This window comes from Pipistrellus hanaki (assembly GCF_964339955.1).
Source record: "Pipistrellus hanaki genome assembly, chromosome: 2".
Classification (NCBI taxonomy): Eukaryota; Metazoa; Chordata; class Mammalia; order Chiroptera; family Vespertilionidae; genus Pipistrellus; species Pipistrellus hanaki.
Genome location: NC_140504.1, coordinates 105,512,737 through 105,538,976, shown reverse-complemented (window position 1 = coordinate 105,538,976; position 26,240 = coordinate 105,512,737). Strand labels below are relative to the sequence as shown.

The 26,240-nt window shown below is 40.8% G+C and overlaps 1 protein-coding gene, 1 long non-coding RNA gene and 1 pseudogene across 9 annotated transcripts in view; all 3 read right to left on the bottom strand.

Annotated features, from left to right (window-relative positions):
- XRN1 (5'-3' exoribonuclease 1) overlaps nt 1-26,240 on the bottom strand; it is a 214,342-nt gene that overhangs the window by 80,647 nt on the left and 107,455 nt on the right. For all 7 annotated transcript variants that reach the window (XM_084872413.1, XM_084872412.1, XM_084872416.1 and 4 more), the window contains exons 21-22: nt 1,772-1,934; nt 66-179 (exon numbers count right to left, since the gene is read on the bottom strand). In XM_084872413.1, coding sequence (XP_084728539.1) covers nt 66-179; nt 1,772-1,934 — 277 coding nt within the window. The remainder of the gene's footprint in view (nt 1-65; nt 180-1,771; nt 1,935-26,240) is intronic.
- On the bottom strand, nt 3,337-8,497 carry LOC311617415 (ras-related protein Rab-32-like; annotated as a pseudogene). Its single transcript has 2 exons — nt 8,453-8,497; nt 3,337-5,188 (listed from the first exon to the last, which is right to left on the bottom strand). The product of its transcript is annotated as a ras-related protein Rab-32-like (transcript).
- LOC311616740 lies at nt 16,751-26,239 on the bottom strand. The gene is made up of 2 exons (XR_014793980.1): nt 17,454-26,239; nt 16,751-17,218 (listed from the first exon to the last, which is right to left on the bottom strand). It is a non-coding gene; the product is annotated as an uncharacterized lncRNA (long non-coding RNA).

Sequence of the window (26,240 nt, the reverse complement as noted above, 5' to 3'; positions counted from 1 at the left end):
AGAAAGGGTAAAGAATTATATTAATTTCAAACCAGAGAGAAATTTAATTAGTAACAGCAACTAACTTCTCCAGCACAGCCATAATAGGGGGTTCCCAGCATAAAGACCATACTTCTAGGAGGAAACAAGTCATCCAATGTTTTGATATTGGAGAAACGGGAATCAAAAGCTCGGATGTCCTATATAGAATGAAATATAAAAGTAAATAAATCATCACAATCAAGACTTTCATAGATTGTACACAAGTTTTTTTTCCTATGGGACTATGGCTATCCGATATAATAAAAGCCCAGTGACCATATCGGCGGAACGACCAGAACTGCTCAACCTGTCACTATGAGATGCACTGACTACCTCTCGGTCCCTTTCCCTAGCCAGCAGGTTCCAATCACCAGTGATGAATGGGGACCCGGGGTGGATGGCAAGGGATGCCAAGCCAAGGCCCCCACCCCACCAATTATCCCACACATAGAGGGTGACCGGAGGCAGGGGTGGGGCTGGCGAGCAGGTGGAATGGGTCAACCTCTTGGTCCCTTCCCTGGGCCCGGAGGCTCCAATTGCCACCAATGGTGAACGGGGAATGGGGGTGGGTGGTGGGGGATGTGGATGACACCAGGCCAAGGCACCCACCCCTCTCATCACCCCACACACAATAGGAGCCCCTTCAACCTGGTTCCTGTGACTACCAAAGCCCCCACCCCGCCAACCGTTCCACACACAGAGGGTGACCAGCGGCAGGAGTGGGTCCAGCAAGTGGGTGGGAACAGCTGACTTCTGAGTCCCTCCCCCAGACGTCAGGTTTCCATTGCTGAATGGTGGGTGGAGGCAGGAGGCGGGGCCAGCTGCCAGCAGTTGGGGAAGATGGTCCTGATGACAGGCTAGGCCTAGGGAATGTACCTGCGCACATTTCATGTATTGGGCCTCTAGTACTACCTATAAATGTCAAATGTAAAGACTGTCTACATACCAATACTGGCAGCTAAAATTTATTGACTGCGTTTAGATATTCCACGCCTTTACTAGTTCATTTTATCCTTAAAACAGCCCTCTGTGGCAGACCATTATTAGCCCTACTTTACAGATGAGGAAACTAAGGCACAAAAAGGGGATAAATCTTGCCCAAGGTCATACAGCTTACAAAGTCAACTTAGGCATCTGTGCTCTTAATCATTACACTGTGCTTCCCCAAAATTATAGGATCACTACATGCTTTAAAAAATGTTATCCCCTTACCACATCTAATATTACAAACACAATAGCCTTTTGCATATACTATTTAAGGAAAACATTTTCTTTTGAGAATAAAAATCTAAAAATGCAAGAGTTTAAGTTAATGCTGGGATTTTTCTTTTAGAGATTAAGTTAAAAATAAATTAGCCCTGCCCTAGTGGCTCCATTGGTTGAGCACTGTCTCATGTACTAAAAGGTTGCATCCCCAATCAGGGTGTGTATGGTAGGTAACCAATGGATGTTTCTCTCTCATTCCACCCCACCCCACCACCTCTCTCCCTTCCTCTCTCTACGGTAAGTAAGTCCTCGGTGAGGATTAAAAAAAAATTTAAAAGGACATGTTCCCAACCACAGAGTGTCTGAGGAAGCCTTTTAAAAAAAGAAAATATTTTGCAAATTATATTAAATAATAGTTCCCATTACACATTGCTATATTACTCTTCTATTTAGAAACCAATGTTAATATGATAGATATAAAGTCTGTCTTTTACAGTGTGCAATAGTGTATAGTAAAATATAATTGAGACCTGATGGAGATTACCTTGACAACAGCTTGATAAACAAAAGGAAGAACTTGTTTTGACCACTGTTTCTCTAGATGAACTTCACCATTTTGATTTATTTGATATTTATGTCCTGTGAGTAACTGAGCATATACAACTGCAGACGTTTCATTTATTATTATTCCTTTTCTTCTCAGATAGCTAAAAGAAAGAATAAAAAAGAAATATAGATATATGTGAGTGTGTATAGTATGACAATCATCCTTCAAACCATCAATTCATATTCAAATGCTTAAATAAATTTTAAATAAACATGTTAATAATTCTAAGTATCTAGCTTAAGAGTTTTATGTGATATCTTAATCAATAAAATTAAATTTAAAAAGTTTTGCATTTGTTTTTTTACTCTGTGGATGTGAAATTAATTGAGAAGTCACAGAATTATAAGAAACTCCTGTGATTCTTACCCCAGGAAGAGAAAAGAAGTGTTGGAAAAGTAGAGAAATTGGAACACATATAGTGCCAGTAGGAATGTAAAATGGTGCAGTCACTGTATAAAACAGTTGGGCAGTTCCTCAGAGTTAAACATAAAATTGCCATATAGTTCAGCAATTCCACTTCTAGCTATATACCCTAAGAACTAGAAACAGATACTTAAATATCTGTATATATAAAAGCCAGTGATTGGAATGCCGTAATGATTGGAATGACTGGTGATGCCCATTGTAGCCAGTGAAACACCCAATCGGCAGGTGGGGCCAGCTGGCAAATCTCCCAAGGCCCCTCCCCCTTGTTGCTGCACCCCTCATTGGCCTCTCCCACTCTGATAGGGGGGAGGGCCTGGTTGTCAACCACCCCTCCCCTGAGGCCCTTCCCACAGACTGGCACCATCCCTGATTGCCGCCCCTACCCAAATAGGGGGCAGGCCAGCTGGCCAACTTCCTGCAGCCCCACCCCTGATGGGCCACCACCACCCCAGTCGGACTGCGGCTTCTCTCCCCAGCCAGCTCTGCCCCTGATCGGCCCCCACATCAATTGGGGTGGGGCTGGCCAGCCAACCTCCCACAGACCCTCCCCAAGCCCCGTTCGGGGGCAGGGCTGGTTGGTCAATCACCTATAGCCCCTCTCCCGAGCTGGCTGGGCCCTGATTAGACCCCAATCAGGGTGAGATGGCTGGCCAATCACCTGCCATCTCCTCCTCCCAACAGGCTCAGCCCCGATCCACTGATTAGGGCTGGGCTGGCTGGACCCCACCCATGCATAAATCTGTGCACTGGGTCTCTATTTTATAAATAGAGGCCTGGTGCATGACAATTCATGAACTGGAAGGGAGGTCCCTCAGCCTGGCCTGTCCCCTCTCACAGTCCAGGAACCCTCAGGGGCAGAAGGTGACCAGGCAATAAGGGAAGGGCGACACCCCCATCACACCTCTGCTGCTGCCACTGCCAGCAGTGCAAGGCTTAGCCAGCCCTGGTTACCTGAGACTTGGGCAGCACTGGGCAGCTGGGAAGCCACCATCTGAGGCTTGCCTGTGCCTTGGACCAGCCCTGGGTGGCTGGGCAGCTGCAACCTGAGGTTTGCCTGTACCTTGGCCCTGGGCAGCTGGGGGTCTAGGGGACAGGGGACTCCAGAGGCAGTTGTGTGCACGGGTGGGCCAGTTCATGCCATGCGCCTGCTGCCCCAGTGGGGCTGAGGGGATTGGGCACCACTATCTTGTGGTTGTGGGTGCCGCCATCTTTGAGGGTGTGGCAGTCAGTTAGCATATTCCCTCCTTATTGGAGTTGGGCACCATCATCTTTGTGAGGGTGTGACAGTCAATTAGCATATTCCCTCTTTATTAGGTAGGATACTCACAGTAATACTACTAACAAAAGCAAAAAAGTAGAAATAACCCAAATCTCTACCAACAGATAAATGGCTAAACAAAAGGTAGTATATCCATACAATGGAATATTCAGCTATAAAAAGAAATGAGTACTGCTACATACTACAATGTATATTAATTTCAAAAACATGCTAAATAAAACAAGCCAGACAACAAAGGTTACAGATATGACTACATTTATATGAAACATTCAGAATAGGTAAATGCAGACAGACAAAAGGTTGACAGGGGCATTCATTGGGCCTTTTCTTTCTTACTTTTTTTTTTGTGTGTGTGTGTTTTTTTCCCCAGTCAAAATATATTTATCCTGTTCTTACTTGGGTTGAATGGTAATACAATTATTGTGATCCAAATGTACCTTTCTCATGTATTATACTTTAAATACCCCAAACTTTATATAAAACTTACAACCTTGTTTCTCACAATTCAAACTATGAAACCTAGGATCTAATCTTCTCTGCTTTGAATAACTTCTCTTCTTGACCATGATGTTATAGATATGACAAAACTAGCCCCAGATAAAAGTTTTGAGGGGGAAAACAATTGCCTAACAGAAACTTCATGCCTTCTGTGGTTAACTGTCTAAGAGCCTTCCTTAAAAGTGAAGATGGAATACAAAAATACAAACTTGTACAATTATTGTATGACTGCTGGGAAAGTTTTATTACTACCTTAGTGCTTACACTAAGAGCTACAACTTACAACTCCTGAGCATTGTAATTTTCAAAGATGTTAAGGATGTAAACATTATGCTGAAACTGATGGCAGCAGCAACAAGAGAAGCCTGAGTGCTCACTCTAAGGTGTAGAACCATGCTGAGGATAGACACCAACATGCACTTCTGCTAAGGCTCGCAGGGTGCCCTCACAATCATTTTAAAGCACAGTCTTGGGAAGATCACAGAACAGGGCATCCATCCATAATTCTCAGGAATTTGCTCAGGCTGAATCTGGCAAGCAGGAAAGGAGCTGTAGCCATGACAGCAACATTAGGATTTGCAAGGCATTCTGGTACAATTTAATTTTGTTCACATTGTTGTCTTCATTAGGAAAGGTTTAGTGGTTCACAAGAATGTTCTCCACCAGGAACCGGGCTGGTTCCCCTATGTTTGCAGAGGTTTCAACTATACATTGAAGCCACATTCATTGCAGAACTGGTCCATCTGGGCAGGAATATGGCGACCTTCCTTTTTCTGGTCACTTTTATTAGCTAAGAGAACAGCAGAAATAGAGCCACCACTTGGAAGATGGATTTTACTGTTCAGATTATGTTTTCATTTTAAGAGGACCTCGAATGTGGAACCTCTGATATATCAAAGACTATAAAAGCATCAACAGCTTCTTTATAGTATACTCGGATCGTGTTGCCAAAGCGCTCCTGCCCCGCAATGTCCCACAGCTGCAGTGCACCAGCGTCCCGCTGTCCCAGTTGAGGACCTTGAGCCTGAAATCCACTCTGACAATGTCCCAGTAGTGCTGAGAGAAGAGCTGGTGGATATAGCGCTTGATGATGCTGGTCTTGCCACACCCAACTGGCTGATGACCAGCTCCTTGAAGGGATGCTCACGGATCTCAGACCCAGATGCCTGCCATCAGCTCCTGGCCCCACTCCTGCCGATGGCTGCTGCCCTGCACCCAGCCCCTGCCTGCAGTTGAAACTTCCCCGAGGCCACCCATGATGATGCCTGATTGGTCACAGGACCTGGAACCAGCAGCCCCTCATAGCCCGTGTGGGGTGGAATCATTGGGCCTTTTCAATCTAAAGTAGAGGTCAGCAACTACAGCCCTTGGGAAAATCAAGACCTATTCCTGTAAATAAAATTTCACTGAAACATAGTCATTCATTTATTTACTATATACATGATGGCTTCCCCCACCTTTTTTTTTTTTTAACATTGATATTTTTATCAACAAGATTTCTATTAGCTGTAAAAACATACAGTAGCATTTGAAACTACAAAAATACATATATCCACATGAAAATGCTTTAATTTATGGCGGCTTCACAATATAGCAGCAACAATTTAAAATACAAATCGGAGGTTTTATTTTATTTTATTTTTAAAAATATATTTTATTGATTTTTTTAGAGAGGAATGGAGAGGGATAGAGAGTTAGAAACATCGATGAGAGAGAAACATTGGTCAGCTACCTCCTGCACACCCCCTACTGGGGATGTGACTGCAACCAAGGTAGCATGCCCTTGATCAGAATCGAACCTGGGACTCTTTAGTCTGTAGGCCAAGACACAGTCTGAGCCAAACCCGTTAGGGCCAAATTGGAGATTTTATATAACCTTTGACATTTTAATTATGATGTGTCTTGGTGTGGGCCTCTTTGGGTTCATGATGTTTGGGATTCTCTGTGATTCTTAGGAATGTAAGTTTATTTCCATTACTAGATTAGAAAAATTTTCAATCATTATTTCTTCAAGAGTTTCCAATTCCTTACACTTTCTCTTCTTATGTTACACCATGATGCAAACGTTGGTGCTGATGTTGTCTCAATGGCCCCTTAAACTATCCTTATTTTTCTGGATTGTTTTATTTTTTATTTTTAAATATATTTTGATTTTTTACAGAGAGGAAGAGAGAGGGATAGAGAGTTAGAAACATTAATGAGAGAGAAACATCGATCAGCTGCCTCTTGCACACCCCCCACTGGGGATGTGCCCACAACCAAGGTACATGCCCTTGACCGGAATCGAACCCGGGACCTTTCAGCCCACAGGCCGACGCTCTATTCACTGAGCCAAACCGGTTTCGGCTTGTTTTCTTTTTGCTCTTCTGTTTAGGTGTGCTCCACTACATTATCTCGCAAATTGCTGATGCAATTCTCTGCTTCACTATTGATTTTTTCTAATGTAATCCTCATTTGTTATTGTAAAATTAATTTATGACCAGTTCTTTTTTATGTTTTCCATCTCCATTTCTATCTCTTTGTTGAAGTTCTTACTGAGGTCATTGAGCACCTTTATAACCAGTGTTTCCAACTCTGCATCTGGTTAATTGCTTATATCCATTTAGTTTGTTTTTTAGAGTTTTGTTCTGTTCTGTAATTTGGGATATGCCTCTTTGTCTCCTCTTTTAGGCTGCCTCCCTGTGATTGTTTCTATGTGTTAAGTAGAGCTGGTACTTCTCCCAGTCTTGGTAGAGTGAATGGCCTTATGTAGTAGGTATCCTTGATTGCTGTTGGCTTGTCAGTGGGAGGGATTAACTCTGAGGCTTATTGGTTTTGAGGACTGCCCACAACTACAGTGTATTAGTTCTGGGGCCTGTGCTCTACCCAAGGACACTAGTATGAGCTACAAAGTAATCTACAGATGGTTGCCACTTGTGCTGGGCTTGGAGGAGTCTGGAAGAGGCTAAGCTATGAATTTAGGGCATCTGTCATTATTGTCAGACTTGTAGCTGCTTAGCAGGAGGTATGGGGCATTCTAAGGCCAGTGCTCCTTGTTTGGAGTTTGAGAGATTTTAGGAAAGTCTGAAGATGTGCCAAAATGGGTCATATATATGGAAGTGGCTTGGGTGGGTCTGCAGTTGGGTGGGGTCTCAGAGAATCACCAGGGCAGGGCAAACGTTACTCACTTTGATGGAAACCCAGATTTGGAGCCTGCAGGGCAGGGAAAAGTTCAGCAAAGGAACAATGTCTTCTGCCAGCAATTGTCTGGGAGAAAGCTGCCCCTCCAATCCTCATCATGAAGCTAGACAATTCAGTTCCTCACCATAAGGAAAAGCTGCTGCCCCAGTTCTGAAGCTTAGAGTGAGTATGAGTAATTCCATGCATGGGCTCTGCAAGAGGAACAGCCTGGGACTCCAGTAACCTTCTGTTTCACTCATCCACAATCCCCTCTGGTTCTTTTAGCCAGAAGTTATGGGACTTCTTTTCCTGGCAATGGGCTACTGGGCTGGGGAGCCCTGTATAGGGTTGGGACACCTTGCTCCTCAGGGGATACATCAGCAGCTGCGATATCACTCATAATTTTTTTAACTACCACATATCAATGTGGGACCAACATGTTCCACACCTCTGCCTCTCTTACTGGTCTTGATGAATCTTCTTCTATATATCTTTAGTTATATGATGTCTGATCAGACAGACATAAGGTAGTTCTCACTAATGACAGTCTTTAGTTGCAATTTTTAAGTTGTTATGGCAGCAGGCAAGTACATTTCCTACTCTGCCATCTTGACAGGAAGACTCCTATATTGTCTTTCATTTAATTTTTTTCTTGCCAGAAATTTGCAAGTTAGAAATCTTGTTTTATATTTCTATTAATGGTTATTTCTTAATTAAAAATTTAAAAGCATTTCATATTTCTCCAAATTTCTAAATTATAAACTACCTTGTAACTTTTTAATATCTAAAATGAGTTAGTACTTGAATAGTTTGTGTTTATAACCAATTTTTTAATAACTATCTATGTCAGTCTATCTCTTCTTGTTTGAGGTACAAGGTTAAATAAAGCACTCTTCTCCAAGTTATCCTCTAGTTGCATCATGTTCTCCATAAAACCCATAAAATATTCCTTGCTCCCTACTCCCAGACTTCTGTTGTTCTTTAATTCCTAAACCTTTAGCCTCCCTATCTTTAATAACCTTTTCCTCCATTCTACTTTGGTCACCTATTCCCTTGGCTATGACTTGGGTCAAGACATCACCCATTTATTTTATTTACTTTTAATTTTACTATTCGAAGTATTACATATTGTATGTCCCATTACCCTTTCCTCTGACCACTGACAGCCTGCACTCACCCCCACCCCAGACTTTCACCACCCTATTATCTATGTCCATAGGTTATGCATATAAGGTATTTAGTTGATTATCTCTCACCCACCATTCCTCACCTTCCAGCCGAGATTCTAGACTCTGTTCCATGCTTCCATGTCTATGGATCCACTACATTCACCAGTTTATTTTGCTGATTAGGTTCCACATATGAATGAGATCATGTGATACTTGAATTTCTCAGACTGACTAGCATGATAGATTTCAACTAGCATGATACTCTCCAGGTCCCTCCATACTTTTTCAAAGGGTAAGAGATGATTCTTCTTCTTCTTCTTCTTCTTCTTCTTCTTCTTCTTCTTCTTCTACTGCTGCATAGTATTGCATGATATAAATGTACCACAGCTTTTTAATCCATTCGTCTACTGAAGGGCACTTGGGCTATTGTAAATTGTGCTGCTATGAACTTAGGGGTGCATATATCCATTCTGACTGGTGTTTTGGGTTTCACAGGATATATTCCTAGAAGTGGGATCGCTGAGTCAAATGGCAGTTTCATATTTATTTTTTTTGAGAAAGCTCCATACGGTTTTCAATAATGGCTGCACCAGTCTGCCTTCTCATCAGGAGTGTACCAGGGTTCCCTTTTCTCCACATTCTCCCTAGCACTTGTCAACTGTTGATGTAGCCATTCTGACAGGTGTGAAATACCTCATTGTCATTTTAATTTACATCTCTCTGATGATCAGTGACTGAGCATTTTTTATAAGTCTACTGGCCATTAGTATGTCTATTTCAGAAAAGTGTCTAGGTCCTTTTTCCATTTACTTATTTATTTTTAAAACTTTTTTAAAATTTAAATAAGGAGAGTTCTTTCATATGGAAAGAGTTAGTACAATCACATATTTGAAAGGAGAAACAATAGGTACTGGACTGGAGGGAAAGGGCAAGGAGTGAGTGCCACCACGGCCTGGTGAGCCCATGATTCCATTTCCCATCCGGCAAAAGCTTCCCCCAAATAATGTATGAACAGCTGCACACCACACCTTTAGCCATCGTCTGCCCTTTCAAATATCTGGTCTATATGAGAATACAAAGAGAGGAAAGGCCAAAATAAAAACAAAGGGAAACAAAAACCCTCTCAAGAACAAAAACCCCAAACCCTTTTCACTATGCGCGGCAAGAGGTCGAAGCTTGCAGCCCCGTGTCTCTTGCGAGGCTCTGTAACGTGCTGAGGACAGGGCCCTGGGACACTGCTACCATCCTGGAGGCCACCCAACCGGGGGGAAGGGAAGAGATGGGGACGACTGAAGGACAGGTTGGATGCGCCTGGACTTTTTCCATTTTTTAATTGGATTGTTTGGCTTCCTTTTGTTAAGTTGGATATTAACCCTTTATCAAATATATTGTATCATTGCTAAATATGTTCTCCCATACAGTGGGCTCCCTTTTTGTTTTGTTGAAGGTTCCTTTTGCTGTGCAGAAGCTTTTTATTTTGATGTAGTCCCATTTGTTTATTTTCCTTTGCCCTAGGAGATATAGCCATAAACATATTGATATGAGAGATGTCTGGAGATTTTGCTATGGTTTTTTCTAAAATTTTTATGGTTTCCTGAATTACATTTAAGTCTTTTATCCATTTTGAGATTATTCTTGTGTATGGTGTAAGTTGGTGATCTAGTTTCATTCTTTTGCATATATCTGTCCAATTTTCCTAGAATCATTTATTGAAGACTTAACTCTGTTGTATGCTCTTGCCTTCTTTGTCCAATATTAATTGAGCATAATGACTTGGATCAATTTCTGGAGTCTCTGTTCTATTCCATTGATCTATATGCCTGTTCTTAATCCAGTACCAGGCTATTTTGTTTACGGTGGCTTTGTAGTATAACTTGAGATCTGGTATTGTGATTACTCCAACTCTGTTTTTCTTTCTTAAGACTGCTGCATGTTTTCAGGGTTTTTTTGGTTCTGTATAAATTTTTGGAGTATTTGTTCCTGCTCTGTGAAATATGCTATTTGTATTTTAATAAGGATTGTATTGAATCTGTATATTGTGTTAGGTAGTATGGACATTTTTATGACATCAATTCTACATATTCATGAACACACAGCATCTTCCACTTGTTTATATCTTCCTCTAGTCCATTTCTCAATGTCCAGTATTTTTCTGAGTATAACTATTTTATTTCCTAAGTTATTTATTCCTACATATCTTATTTTTGTTGTTGCAATGGTAAATGGGATTGTTCATTTAGTTTCTCCTTCTGAGAGTTCATTTCTGGTGTATCAATTTTTAGGTGTTGATTTTGTTTCCTGCTACATTGTGAAATTCATTTATTAAATCTAATAGTTTTTTTGGTGGAGTCTTTAGGTTTTCTATATAAAATAACATATCATCATGTGAATAATGGGAGTTTTATTTCCTCCTTTCCAATTTGGATGCCTTTTATTCTTCTAGTCCGATTGCTGTACTAGGACTTCCAGTACTATGTTGAATAAGAGTAGAGAAAGTGGATATCCCTATCTTCTTCCTGATTTTAGGGGAAATGGTTTTAATTCTTGTCCACTGAGTATGATGATCACTGTAGGTCTGTCATTATATAGCCTTTATCTTTTGAGATACAATCCCTCTATTCCCATTTTGTTGAGAGTTTTATAAAAAATGGGTGTTGTATTTTGTTGAATGCTTTTTCTGAGTATATTGATATGTACATGTGATTTTTGTCATTCAATCTGCTTATGTGATGTATTACATTTATTGATTTACAAATATTGTACCAGTCTTGCATCCCTAGCAAAAAATCCCACTGGGTCATGGTGAACGATCTTTTTAATATATTGGTGGATCCAATTTGCTAAAATTTTGTTAAGGATTTTAACATCTATGCTCATCAGGAATATTGGCCTGTACTTCTCTATCTTTATAGAATCTTTATCTGGTTTGAGAATTAGGATAATGATGGCCTCATTAAAAAAAGATCTTGGAAGTGTTCCTTCCTCTTGGATTTTTTAGAATAGTCTGAGGAATACAGGTGTTAGTTCTTGTTTCAATGTTTAATAAAACTCCCATGTGAAGCCATCCAGACCTGGGCTTTTGTTGTGGTGAGTTTTTTTGATTACTGTTTCTATTTTATCAGTTCTTATTGGCCTATTCAGGCAATCTGAATCTTCCTTATTTTGGGAGACTATTTTTCTAGGAAATTGTCTAGCTTGTCATAGTTGTTGATAGTATTTTCTGATAATCCTTTGTATTTTTCTGGTGTCAATGGTTATTTCTCCACTTTTGTTTCTGATTTTATTTGGGTCCTCTCTTTTTTATTTCTATTTTTATTGATTCCAGAGAGCAAGGGAGAGGTACAGATAGAAACATCAACGATGAGAGAGAATCACTGATTGGCTAAACACTCTCTAATGGGGACTGAGCCCAGAATCTGGGCATGTGCCTGACTGGGAATCGAAGCAGTGATCTCCTGATTGATAGATAAATGCTCAACTAGTGAGCCATGCCGGTTGGGTCTCTATTTCTTGATGAGTCTGGCTAATGGTTCATCAATGTTGTTTATCCTTTCAAAGAACCAGTTCTTGCTTTCAGTAAATTTTTTTTTTTAAGTCTCCATGTTGTTTATTTGTGCTCTAATCTTTATTATTTCCTTCCTTCTACTTATTCTGGGCTTTTCTTGTTGCTCCTAATTAAGTTGTACAGTTAAATAGTTTATTACTAATTTTTCTTGAGATAGGCCTGTAGTGCTATGAACTTCCCTCTAAGCACTGCTTTTGCTGTGTCCCAGAAATTGTTTTTTTCTGTGTCCATTTTCATGTTTCCAGAAAGTTTTTGATTTCTTTATTAATCTCATCAATAGCTATTTCATTGTTTAATAACATAATATTTAGCAGCCATGTGTTGCAAGTGTTTTGGTTGTTTACACTGTAGTTGATTTCTAATTTTATTCCACTGTGATCTGAGATGATACTTGCTAGAATTCCAATCTTCTTAAACTTAGAGAGACCTGTTTTGTGTACTAATGTGTTGTTTATCTTTGTGAATGATACATGTACACTTGAGAAGAATGTATATTCTGCAGCTTTGAGGTAAAATGTTCTGTAAACCTCAATTAAATCCATCTGATTCAGTGTGTTCTTTAGAGTCATCATTTCCTTGTTAATTTTCTTTTGTCTGGAAGATTTATCCAGTGAAGTCAGCAGGGTGTTAATAGTCCCCTAGCATATTGTTGTTGATCTCTCACCCTTAATGTCCTCTAGAACTTTTTTTTTTTTTTTTTTTTTTTTTTTTTTTTTTACATAATTAGATGCTTCTATTTTGGTTGCATATATGTTTACCAAGGTTATAGCCTCTTGTTGGATCAATCTTTTAGTATTAAGAACTTTACTGTCTGTTGTGATGGCCTTTATTTTGAAGTCTATTTTGTCAGATATGGGTATTGCAACCCCAGCTTTTTTCTTTTACGTTTCCATTTGCATGGAAAATTTCTTTCCATCCCTTCACTCTCATTCTGAGTCTTTTGTTCTAAAGTCAGACTCTTGTAGACAGCATAGAGCTGGGTCATGTTTTGTATCCATTCAGCTACCCTATGCCTTTGATTGAAACATTTAATACATTTACATTTAAGATTATTATTGATAGGTACGTATTTATTGCCATTTTAATTCTGTATGCCTAGGTTTCTAGATTTCTTCTTCAAATTACAGCAGTCCCCTTAGCATTTCTTGTAATGCTAAATTGGTGGTAATGAACTCCCTCAGCCATTTTTGTTTTTGTTTGTCTGAGAAGTACTTTATTTCACCGTCTATTTTGAAAGATAGCCTTGCTGAATATAGTAATCATGGTTTCAGGTCCTTGCTTTCCATTACCTTGAGTACTTCATGTCATTTCTTTCTAGCCTATAGAGTTTCTGATGAGAAATCAGGTGTCAACCTTATGGGAGCTCCTTTGAAGGTAGCAGTATGCTTTTCTCTTGCTATCTTTAAGATTCTCTCTTTGCTTTATTTTTTATATTATTATTTTTTAATCTGAGCAATAAAGATTAAATTTGAAAAAAATTATGTTGAAATTAATCAGGTTAATAAGTACATCCACATAATGCATCCAGCTGAGGAGGAGGGAAAAGAGAACATAAGGCCAGGTGATTACAAAGCCCACAATAGTGGCAATGTTACAGTATATAAATCAGGGGTCCTCAAACTTTTTAAAGTGGGGGCCAGATCATGGTCCCTCAGAGAGCTGGAGGGCCGGACTATATGAACTACTAATTCCTACTGTAACACCTCGGCTGCACTCACTGCCCAAAAAACCTGGCGGGCCGGATCAGACTCCTCTGCGGGCCGCATGTGGCCCGCGGGCCGTAGTTTGAAGACCCCTGAAATTATTAAGGTAGCATCTATATGTGTGTGATTCTCTCTATCCTAGATATTGACCTAAATTTGTGTATTATCTCATTCAATCCTCTAGGCAACCATGTTATTAATCCCATTTTATAGAAAAGTACCCTAACACATGGACAACTGAAGCAACTTGCCCCAGATCAAATGTCTGGGATTCGAACCTTCATAGTTATAACTCCAAAGCTTGGAAACACTGAATTATAGACAAGGAAATCTCCAAAAAGTGTGGATTACAATGTACTTATAACTAGGAAACTGTAACCAAATTTACCCTTTATACTTTGAGGGAAGAGGAGTGGTTTTTGTGGAGGAAGAGGTCAGCTCAAAGACTGTATCTCTAGCACAGGTCAGAGCAGAGGTGATGCTGGGGCTATGGGCTCAGAGACCCAATTTATCAGAGATAGCTACCTCAATCATTAAGAGAATTTTTGCTTCTTCAGTTCCTGGACATGTCCCAAAAGGTTTATATTATTCGAAGTCAGTTTTATGGAAAAGTGGATTACTATTATTTTTTTGAGAGTAATAGATGAATAGGCAGAAGATGAATAAACAAATGTTTTCTATATTGTATTTTTTGTCTTTTTCATTGTTGTTTTTTAAAATTTTATTTATTTGAAAGAGATAAAGGAAGAGAAATATTGCTTTGTTGTCCCACCCATTCATGCATTTACTGATTTTTCTTTTATTTTTTTTATATAATAAATCTTTATTGTTCAGATTCTTATAGGTGTTCTCCCCCCCCCCCCCATAGCTCCCCTCCACCTGATTCCCCACCCCACCCCATGCCCTTACCCCCTGCCACTGTCTTCATCCATAGGTGTAAGATTTTTGTCCAATCTCTTCCTGCACCCCTCAAATCCCATTCCCCCTGAGAATTGTCAGTCCACTCCCTTTCTATGTCCCTGATTCTATTATATTCACCAGTCCATTCTGTTCTTCAGATTTTCTTATTCACTTGATTATTTTTTTAAATTTTTTATTTTAAATCATTTCTATTTATTTGTTTTATTGATTTTTTGCAGATAGGGAGAGGGATAGAAAGTCAGAAGCATCAATGAAAGGGAAATATCAATCAGCCGCCTCCTGTACACCCCCCACAGGGGATGTGTCCGCAACCAAGGTACATGCCCTTGACTGGAATCGAACCCAGGTCCCTTGAGTCCTCAGGCCGATGCTCTATCCATTGAACCAAACCAGTTTCGGCATTCATTTGATTTTTAGATTCACTTGTTGTAGGTATGTATTTAATGTCTTTTTGTTGTTCATAGTTTTTACCTTTACCTTTTTTCTTCTTCTTCCTCTTCTTAAAGAATACCCTTCAGCATTTCATATAATCCTGGTTTGGTGGTGATAAACTCCTTTAGCTTTTTCTTGTCTGTGAAGCTCTTTATCTGACCTTCAATTCTGAATGATAGCTTTGCTGGGTCACTCCCTTCTGGCCTGCATAGTTTCTGTTGAGAAATCAGCTGATAGTGGTATGGGTCCCCCTTGTAGGTAACAGTTTCTCTTGTAGCTTTTAAGATTCTCTCTTTGTCTTTTGGCCTTGGCATTTTAATTATGATGTGTCTTGGTGTGGTCCTCTTTGGATTCCTCTTGTTTGGGGTTCTGTGTGCTTCCTGGACTTGTAAGTCTATTTCTTTCACCAGGTAGGGAGTTTTCTGTCATTATTTCTTTCAATAGGCCTTCAGTATCCTGCTCTCTCTCTTCTTCTGGCACCCCAAAAATCTGGATGTTGGTACACTTAAAGCCATCCCAGAGTCTCCTTATACTATCTTCACACTTTTGGATTCTTCTTTCTTTCTGCCTCTCTGGTTGGGTGTTTTTTGCTTCCTCATATTCAAGATCTTTGGTTTGACACTTGGGGTAAGTTGATCTACAGTTGAGTTTCTTTATATTCTTTATTTCAGACAGTGTATGCTTAATTTCTAACTGGTCCTTTTCCATTTTTTTGGTATTCTCATTAAGGTCCTTGAAGGTCTCTTCAAGTTTTTCAGTGGTTTTTAGAAGATTCTTGAGTAACCTTATGAATGTGATTCTGAACTCTGTGTCGTCCAGTAGTTTACTTCCCTCCATCTCTCCCATTTGTGACATGCTTCTATGTCTCTGCATTTTGACTGCCTCCATGTGTTAATGGAGTGGCTTTGTGTGGTAAGTGACCTATAGGGTCCAGTAGCTCAGCTTCCTCAATCACCTGAGGTGGTTGCTCTTGGTGCACCCCTTTGTGGGCTGAGTGCAAAGTCTTGGTTAGTTAAGCCTTGATTGCTGTTGGTTACAATAGGAGGAATTGAACTCCAGGCCAATTGGTTGTGAGGACCCTCTATGTCTATAATGGAAGAAATGCTGCACTGGAGACATGCTTATGGTGCAGGCCTTGTTTCAGTGGGTCTTTGGTGCTCACTGAGTCCGCCTCCCAAATGTGTCACTTATGGATGTGAGGAGTTGAAATCTGGTGTCTCAAACTGACCACTAGGTACACTGGCTTCTGGATCTCCAATGGGGTGCAGTTCAGCTACTGTCTGGGGCCACCCTGTAGGAGCTACAGCGAGAACCAGTCCTCTCCTCCCTGCTTGGAGCTTGGAAGCTTTGGAGCTGTGTGCACCATGTTTCAAATTTGCTAGATTAAACTGCAATAGAGAAGGCCATTCATATGCAAAAACCGCTGCTTGGAGCTTGGGTGTGTTTGTAGATTATGCAGGGCAGGGTCTCAGGGCAGCACTAGATTGGGGAATGGCCAATAGCGATGGCTGCCTGTCAGCCTTCTCTGCATCTCTGACAGTGTCCCCAGTCTTGTGCCCCAGTACACCAAACAATTATTCTTGTGCGCAGCTCTGCAAGGAAGTTACCCTCACTTTCTGACCCGATGGCAGACAGTCTAGCTTCTCCCCAGAAACTGTATTTCAGAGAGATTGGGAGCTTGTCTCTCTTTGGGTTGAAGAAAGCAATGCCCTCCACCACCAGCCCGTATCGTGTGTGCGCCCCCGTACCTCAGTTTTTCAGCGATTGTGCCCTGAATGCTCCTTTCTCTTTCAGTCTAGTTGTAGAGCTTCCTCTCAGCCAGCTTTCCCATGGTTCTGGGTGATAGAGGTTTTGTCTTTTAGTTGTAGTTTTAAAATTGTTGTGCACGGCAGCAGTTTAGGTGTATTTACCTAAGCTGCCATCTTGGAGCGCCCTCTCTTTGCTTTAATTTTTGGGATTTTAATTATGATGTGCCTGGATGTAGGCCTGTTTGGGTTCTTTTTGCTTGGGACTCTCTGTGCCTCCTGAACTTATGAGACTTTTTCCTTCACCAGCTTAAGAAAGCTTTCTGCCATTATTTCTTCAGACACCTTTTCTATCCCATTCTCCCTTTCTGCTCTTCTGGCACCTAATATGCAAACACTGCTATGGTTCACATTATCCCAGAGCTCGCTGAAGCTGTCCTCTTGTTTTTAATTTTTTTAATTTTTGGTTCTGTGATTGAGTGTTTTCCTACCCAGTCCTTTTTTTTAAAATATATTTTATTGATTTTATACAGAGAGGAAGGGAGAAAGATAGAGAGTTAGAAACATCGATGAGAGAGAGTCATCGATCAGCTGCCTCCTGCACACCCCCTACTGGGGATATGCCCACAACAAGGTACATGCCCTTGACCGGAATCGAACCCGGGACCCTTCAGTCCCCAAGCCGACGCTCTATCCATTGAGCCAAACCGGTCCCGGCGTACCCAGTTTTCTAATTCACTGATCAGATTCTAAGCTTCCCCTAATCTATTGTGCATTCCTTGTAATGTGTTCTTTCTTAGTGCTATGTCATTCTTTATTTCCATAGTTAGTATATCATTTTCATAGTTTCTATATCTTTTCTCATGGTATTGAGCATCTTTACCATCATTAATCTGAACTCTATATCAGAAAAATTTCTTATCTCCATTTATCTCTTCTGGTTATTCTCCTATTCTTTTATTTGGGCATTGTATTTTTGACTCCTCATTTTGGCTGCATGTTTGGCTTTGTGACTATGTATTAGGTAGATCTGTTATGCTTCTCAATCTCTAATGCAGGACAGTATCAAATGCTATTTCATACTTATTAGATTAGGCAAAGACTTCAAGGCCTCCAGAGACTGCCTCTGCCTGAAGACTAATTGAATTTATTCTTGAGTAGTGCTCATGCAACCATCTACAGGTGTGGTGTGTTTTGCCAATAGCATGGGGTAACTGCTTTTCCTGGAAGCTAATTGTTATTCTCAGTATCTCTCTCTCTCTCTCTCTCTCTCTCTCTCTCTCTCTCTCTCTCTCTCTCGCTCATTGTTATTCTCAGACTCTCTCTTTTTTAAAAAAAATATATTTTTGATTTTTTACAGAGAGGAAGGGAGAGAACTGTTAGAAACATCCATCAGCTGCCTCCTGCACACCTCCCACTGGGGATGTGCCCGCAACCAAGGTACATGCCCTTGACTGAAATCGAACCTGGGACCCCTCAGTCCACAGGCCGATGCTCTATCCACTGAGCCAAACCGGCCAGGGCTCAATCTCTTAATGGACCAAAGAAACTCCACATAATGGGGCCAGGTGTTTTCCAATAGGGGGTGGGGGGTCAACTGTCTTCCCCCCTTGCAAAACCACATGAATGCCAGCATAAGAAAGATGACCTCCACAGCATGAGGGTATGAATCAGCACAGGAGACTAGGGTGTCTGCTTTCTGAGCTCTAACACCAGAGCCCCCAACTCTGGCTTCTGTTCATATAGTTCCAGTCCCCTCAGCCTAGCACAAAGTAAGTGGCTGCACATAGAATTTTGTGCATTGGCCCTTTAAGAGAGTTCCTGCACTTCCAACCATCTTTAGCTGGCATACAGCAACCCTGATGTTATGTAGGCACCTTTCTCAGTTATGGTATTCTCTACTGGGGACACAACTTAGGTATTAGACCCCAAAGTTTTCAGTAGCTACCCCCCACAGCTGTGATACCTCTCTGGAACTTCAGCTGCTGTTTGTCAGAGCCCAGCCAGCCCTTTCAGGTCTATGCACTACCTACCGGTCTCCACTGTCCATCCTTAGTTATCAGGGTTCTCTCTAGCCAGTCTTCGGTTCTCTCTAGCCAGTATTCAGGGTGTTGTTTTTTATTTTTTGCTTTGTGTTTTGTATTTTAATCGTAATTTCAGTTTGTTCCTGGGAGCATTTCTGTGTACTATCCACATACTCCACTGACATTTTTTAATCTCTCCATTTCTACCAAGAGAGCCTCAACCACAGCAGAGGCCTAGGTCTGAAAGCTTCTTTGTCCATATGGACTCAAATTTCTTCTCTACTTCTAAAATACTTCAAATATTTTGTCTAAAAACTTCTCCATCTAACTTGCTTGTTTAACCATTTTGTTTATGACTCATATTCCATTAATTTGGGATCTCCAGTCCATCTATTCTAATTATTCCCAAACTATTAAGTCTCTACTTGCTTCACTTCTATATTTTACCTAGATGCTACTGTCGATCATTTCATTAACATTCCTTCCGGTATCCTAAATCTTTGCCTCTTCATCTTTTTGTTGTACCCATGTGGTTAAATCAAGTGCTATTTAAATGATGCTATCTGCTTTTTCTAGATCTGTGACAGATGAATCTGCTCTACTATCAAAAGAAAGAACAATTATTACATTATAAATTCATGACTTTCAACTTCAAAAAGGGTCCTTAATACTGGCTATAATTTTACCATATTTATCTAATCAATGGCAACTCTCCAATTTTCTCCAAGGACTATTTCAAACTACGTCCATTCTACTTAAGGCCCACGCCACACAGTCCTCAATAGCCAAACTCTAATCTTCTCATCTTCCTCACACCAAACACACACACCAATCAATACTTCCATCCAATTTTCTTAATGAATACATCTTGTTTCATCTTTAAATGTATTGTTTTCTCTTTTGTACCTCTCTAGCCATTTGTTTTTACACATGATCAAATCTCTGAATAAACCAAAACCAATTCCATGACTTTCTTAATCTATCTCTTATTATTAGTATCTATTAGAACCTAAATGTTAAACAGGAATAAAGAAATTTATGAGGCACAGCATATGGGTATAGTCAGAAAGTTTCTAAAATTAAAATCATATAATTTAGTACTCATAGAAATATTTTATGTCTTATGTTCAGAGAAAAAGGATGTGCTAAATTTATGAGAATATGTTTTGGTTAATAAGATTCATGGATATATAACTAAGATAAGTACAGGCAGTCCTTGGGTTATGTCAGACTAGACTTTTGTTTCGTTGTTACATTGGCATCTCACATTTACAGTATTTATAAAAAAAAAGTTTTGTCATTTTGACATATGTGCGTTGTTTTTTATTATTTATTTATTTACCACAAGTAAAGGTCAGGAATTGTTATCTTTTAATTTTTTTTTTTTTTTACTGTTTCACTTCATTACTGCTGTGTATGTGTTCCATGTGATTGACGAAGGTGCTTATTTAGGTGGGTTACAACTTACGGTAAAAACTGAGTTATGTTGTGCCATAGGAGAAATCAAGATGGTGGCAGTTTAGTTGTTTACCTATGCTGTCATCTTGGTTTCTCTCTCCCATTCAATTTTGATTGATGGTCTTGCTAGATAGAGTATTCTTGGATTGAGTCCCTTGCTATGCATCACTTTGTTTATTTCCTTCCATTCCCTTCTAACTTGATGTGTTTCTGTTGAGAAATCATTTGATAATCTTATGGGGGATCCTTTGTAGGTAACTATCTTTCTCTTGCAGGCTTTAAGATTCTCTCTTGGTCAATAACACTTGCCATTGTAATTATGGTGTGTCTTGGTGTGGGTCTTTTAGGATTCATCTTGCTTGGGACTCTGTATTAGAGTAACTTTTTTCTTCCCATATCATGGAAGTTTTCTGTCATTATTTCTTTAAATAAATTTTCTAGTTCTTGCTGCTCTTCTTGTCCTTCTGGTAGCCCTATTACCTTGTTTCCCCGAAAATAAAACATCCTCCGAAAATAAGACCTACTTACAGATTTCCTTCTGAGTGAAATATAAGGCATCCCCCTGAAAATAAGGCCCCCCCAGGCTCTGTCTCAGAAACTTTGTGAAACCTAAACTGCAAGAAGTTGTGACCTGGGTGAAGAATTCATGGGAGCAGGCTACCTTGACAAGAAGTACTCATTTAAACACAGTGCTATTGCTAAACATGAGAGATTTGGTCCACCGATTCTGAAAGAAATGGAGTCACAAGAAATTCACCAGGAAATTCAGGAATTGGATTGTTATGATGATGTTCCAGAAGATGATGACATGATTGTCATTGAATAAATGAGTCAATTCTTGATACTGTAGGATTCACAGTTTGTCTAGTTTGTGTTGACAACTACCGTACTACCGTACCATATACAGGTAATAAATTTCCTTTATTTTCATTTAACAATAAATGTGTACCATATTCTTCTTCATGGAAAAATAAGACATCCCCTGAAAATAAGACCTAGCGCATCTTTGGGAGCAAAAATTAATAGAAGACACTGTCTTATTTTCAGACAAAAATTAATAGAAGACACTGTCTTATTTTCAGGGAAAATAAGACAGTGTCTTATATTAATGTATGTATGTTATTTCATTTTGCATTGTCCCAAAGCTGCCTTAGGCTCTTCTGTTTTGTTTTGTTTTTTAATATATTTTGATTTTTTTACAGAGAGGAAGAGAGAGGGATAGAGAGTTAGAAACATCAATGAGAGAACACATCAATCAGCTGCCTCTTGCACGACCAAGGCACATGCCCTTGACCGGAACCAAACCCGGGACCTTTCAGTCCACAGGTGACGCTCTATCCACTGAGCCAAATTGGTTTCGGCTCCTCCTGCTTTTTAATTTTTTCTCGAGTTGATGCTCAGATTGGGCTTGTTTCTGTACCTGATCTTCTAACTTGCTGATTCTGTCCTCTGCTTCCTCTAGTCTACTGTTGAAGTGTTCCATGGTGTTTTTGATTATAGCTATATCATTTTTTCTTTCTTCCTGATTTTTGCATAGGTTGTTGATTTTCTTGTCCATCTGGTGTATGCACTATAGGACCATTAATCTGAATTCTTTTTCTGTCATGTTGCATGCTTCTGTTTCACTTATTTCCTAACTTGGCGATGCCTCCTTTTGTTTCCTCTGGGGATTGCTTTGTTGTCTACCCATTCTGATTATCACCAGAAGGTTCAGATGTTGAGTTGCTGGGGCCTGAACTGTGTGCAGTGGGAATTTTGCACCTCCAAGTGTCACTGAAGAGCTCTGATACCAAGATGTGCGGTTGCTGTGGGTTGGTGGGAACCATGCTAACCCTGGGTCAGAGTCACTGGCGCTTAGTGTGGCCTCGTGTGTGCACCTAGAATAAGGGACCCTGCTTGAGCCACATTGAAACAGAGAACCCACTGGCATTTGCCAAAAGTCAAAGTCCCCTATTGCATGTCAGGAGTCAGAGGCTCCCTGTGTCCATGCCAAGATTCAAGTATCAGAGTTTCTGTTTCTTGGTGTTACCTCACACTAAGAATCAGGTCCCTGTGTGCACATGTGCCAAGAATTGGAGTCACTGGTTCTTAGTTTGAATGTACTGGGAATCAGGGATCTCAGGTGCATGTAATGAGGAACGAAGTCCAGTCACTGTTGCTCATTGCTGCAACAGTGACTGGACTTCGTTCAGTCACTGTTGCAGCAATGAGCACTTGCCTGGAGCTTCAGGGTCCCTGATCTGCCTGGGAGACTGGGTTGCTCATTCTCACTATGTTGGCAGAAGGTCCACTTCTGCCCTGAGGTAAACAGCCTTCTGTGTGCGCTTGCCCTGAATCAAAGCCAGATGGCACTGCCCCTTATTTGTGGGTATGGGGTCTGGTTCTCTATAGGAAGGAAACTCCCCGTGTCCCTGCACCCAGACTCAAATACAGTGCAGTTTCCCTGTGTGGGTGTGGAATCTAGTTGCAGGAAATAAACTCCCCAAGTTCACACACTCAGGTTCAAATTCAGTGTAGCTGCCCATGTGGGCACAGGGCAAGACCCCTTTCTTAACCAAAATAGCTCTTGCTTAATCTTTACAAAACATTTACATGTCTTATACCCTTATTTTTGAAACACCTTTTTTCTTTGATTTCCACAGTATAACGTGTAAATCTCCTGGCTTTTATTTTACCTTTCAGCTTGCCTCTTTTGTTTCCCATGCCTCATCTTCCTTCTTGATTCCAACATTGTAGCCACATTAGCCAGGACACATACTGCTTTTCCTTGTGCCACAGGGATTTTGCATGTAACTCGTCACTCATCCTAAAATATGCTTCTTTTTCACTCTTTGACCAAATCCTACGCCACATTTAAGTACCAGTTTGATCTACACTTCCTCAGGAAAGTTTTATCTAACTAGAGCAAATTCTTTACTAATTAGGTCAAGCCCTGCTATTATATGGTCTCATGGTACTACTCCTTCAGTGTAATTATTATAGATTCAGCGTGATTAAAAAAAAACAAACCACACAAGACATTAACATTCATAACCCATCTACCAGCCGTAAATTTAATGACTATAAGGACTGTGGGATTTTATTGAATATTAGAGGCTTGATCCATTAAGATTTGCGCAAGAATAGGCCTTCCTTTCCCTGGATGCTGGCACTGCCTTTACTATGTCCCGGAGCCACCTGGGGGGTGCGGAACGCCTGCGCTGTTGCCAAGGAGGCAACACAAGCGTCCCGCCTCGCCCCCAAATGCTTGGCACCTGCATATGCAAATTAATCTGCCATATTTGTTGGGTTAATTTGATTCCTCACTCCTGATTAGTGGTGGGCTTTGCGAAGTTATAGTCAACTTGCATATTTCTCTTTTATAAATGTAGGTGGTATACTGCCAACTACTGTATTCAGCACATATTAATAATTGAGTTGTTATATAAGTAAATGACTAAACTCATAGTATTTTGAATAATGTTTTTTTTCTATTAAGAATCTTAACTAAGATAATCTCTATTTCATTCAAACAAATAATTACTGAATGCCAAGGAATGAGAGCCAAGAGTAGTAGTGATAAAAACAGATATGTTCCCTACCTTATGAAACATACTATGTAAAAAAAAAGGTTAAGGTAATCAATAAAATAAATTTATTGTTATGATTTTTATTTGTGCTATAAAAAATTCAGAAAGATATGAACTATAACAGGGGCTTCTGATACTGTTGGAAGGCTTTACCTCCTGAGAGATATTTACCTTCTTCATTTACAGTAGATTTTTTTATTTTTTTTTTAGATTTCTCCTGTTTACTCATCTTTGTTAATCAGCTTAACAATAACCCACAACCTTCGGACCAACTTGTTTACTCATCTTTGAATAAGGATATTATAGCCTGGTATTAGCTCCAAATTGTAGAACAGGTTCCTACTCTTCTATAGTGAATGCTATTACAGTTTAAACAGGAGGACAGATGGATATTTTATCTAATAAAAGAGCAATATGCAAATTGACCATAACTCCCCTACACCCACATGCCATGTAAACCATCCAATATGAGCAAGAATGCAAATTAACCCCAACCAAGATGGCTGCGACCACAGAGCAGGAGGGAGGCTTGAGTTTCCCAAGCAATAGAAAAAGCCAAGCTTTACGCCTGCCCTTGCTGGCCTAAGCCTACACTCAAGGCTACAAACTTTCAATTATAGAAGGTAAACAAATCCAAACAGAAATTGCAGCAGCCATGGAGCAAGCAGAAGGCTTGGCTCCACTGCAGGCTACAAAGTTTCAATTGTAGAAGGTAAATAAATTTCAGATACCGGCCTCTGCTTGGATCACCAGGGGGTGTGACTGGTCTGAAAACCACCACAGGCCTCTCTCCCAGACTGCCCCATGCCTCAAGGGACACGCTGATCCAGGACACCCTTCAGGGCAAACCAGTTGGTCCCCACCCATGCACCAGGCCTCTATCCTATCTAATAAAAGAGTAATATGCAGATTGACCATCACTCCAATACACAAGATGGCTGCCCCCATGTGGTTCAAGATCCTGCCTTTATGTAAACAGAAGATGGCCACCACAAGATGGCCAATAGGGGAGGGCAGTTGGGAGGGACCAGGCCGACAGTTGGGGGTGATCAGGCAAGGGAGGGCAGTTGGGAGACACCAGGCATGCAAGGGAGGGCAGTTGGGGGCAATCAATCTTGCAGGAGAGGGCAGTTAGGGGCAAACAGGCTGGCAGGGGAGCAGTTAGGCATCAATCAGGCTGGCAGGGGAGTGGTTAAGGGGTGTCGAGACTGGCAGGCAGAAGCAGTTAGGGGCAATCAGAAAGTCAGGGAGGCAGGTGAGCAGTTGGGAGCCAGCAGTCCTGGATTGTAAGAGGTATCCCAGAATGGAGAGGGTGCAGGCTGGGCTGAGGGACACCACCACCCCCACCCGCCATGCAAGAATGTCATGCACCAGACCTCTTGTACATTTATAATACCACTAGAGGTCCGATGCATGAGAATTTGTGGACTGAAGGGGGGGTGTCCCTCAACCCGGTCTGCCCCCTCTCACAAGGGATGTCCTACTGGCCTGCTCCCCACAGCCAATCAGGGGACAGCACCATCCCCATTACCCACTTGCTGCTGCTGGCTTCCATCTGTGGGAGGCAACACCCCCATCATGCTTCTTCTGCTGCCACTGCCAGCTGCACCGCTACCTGAGCCTTAGCCCTTGTAGTCACTGTGGTTTGCCTGAGCCTCAACCTGGCCCTCATTGCCTGAGCCTTAGGCTGGCCCTGGCCAGCAGCAGCCACCATCCATGGCTTGCCTGAGCCTCAGACAGCCACTGAGGCTTTTTCTGGAAGTAGCAGCATCAAGTTCCCGCTCACCCCTGTGCGCCTAACAGAGTACACAGCCTCCTACTGATCAGTTGTTATGGCATGATGACTATTAGCATATTAGCTCTTTATTATATAGGATTTCATGTGTCACTGCCAGTCTATCATTGTTTTGGTTGTGGAAATCCTAGTGTTTAAATGAAGAAAGAGAGGAACTATTAGGGTGGAATCATGGTGATGCTGGAAATAAGCATTCTGAGGAGGGTTAGCTTTTAGGTTATTTGGTTGACACAAACCTTACATTGCTGAATTCCAGGGCATATGGGCTTGGTGAAGGGAAGTGGGTAAGCAAGAAGGTGGGAATCCAAGTACAGTGTTCCCTCCTATATTTATTTCTTACATGTGGCCAAGAAATTCAATGGCTTTAAGTTAGTAAAAATAATTCTCAAATTCAGGCAACAATCTATTAACTGTTATTCACAGTACTAAATGATCATGTCTTTTCCTTTTTCTGTTCATAATGAAGTATTTCAATGACAAATTGAGCAAGGCTGTAACCGCTGCTAACAAGGTATTATTTTAAACTAGAACTTATTACTTTCTTTAGAGCATAAAATGAAGATGTAGTCAGTATTCAGAGTGATTACTTTGTTAAATGGAAAATAATTAGAAGATAAATATATTAAATCCCATTCTAGTTCTGTGATATTAAATACTTTTAAT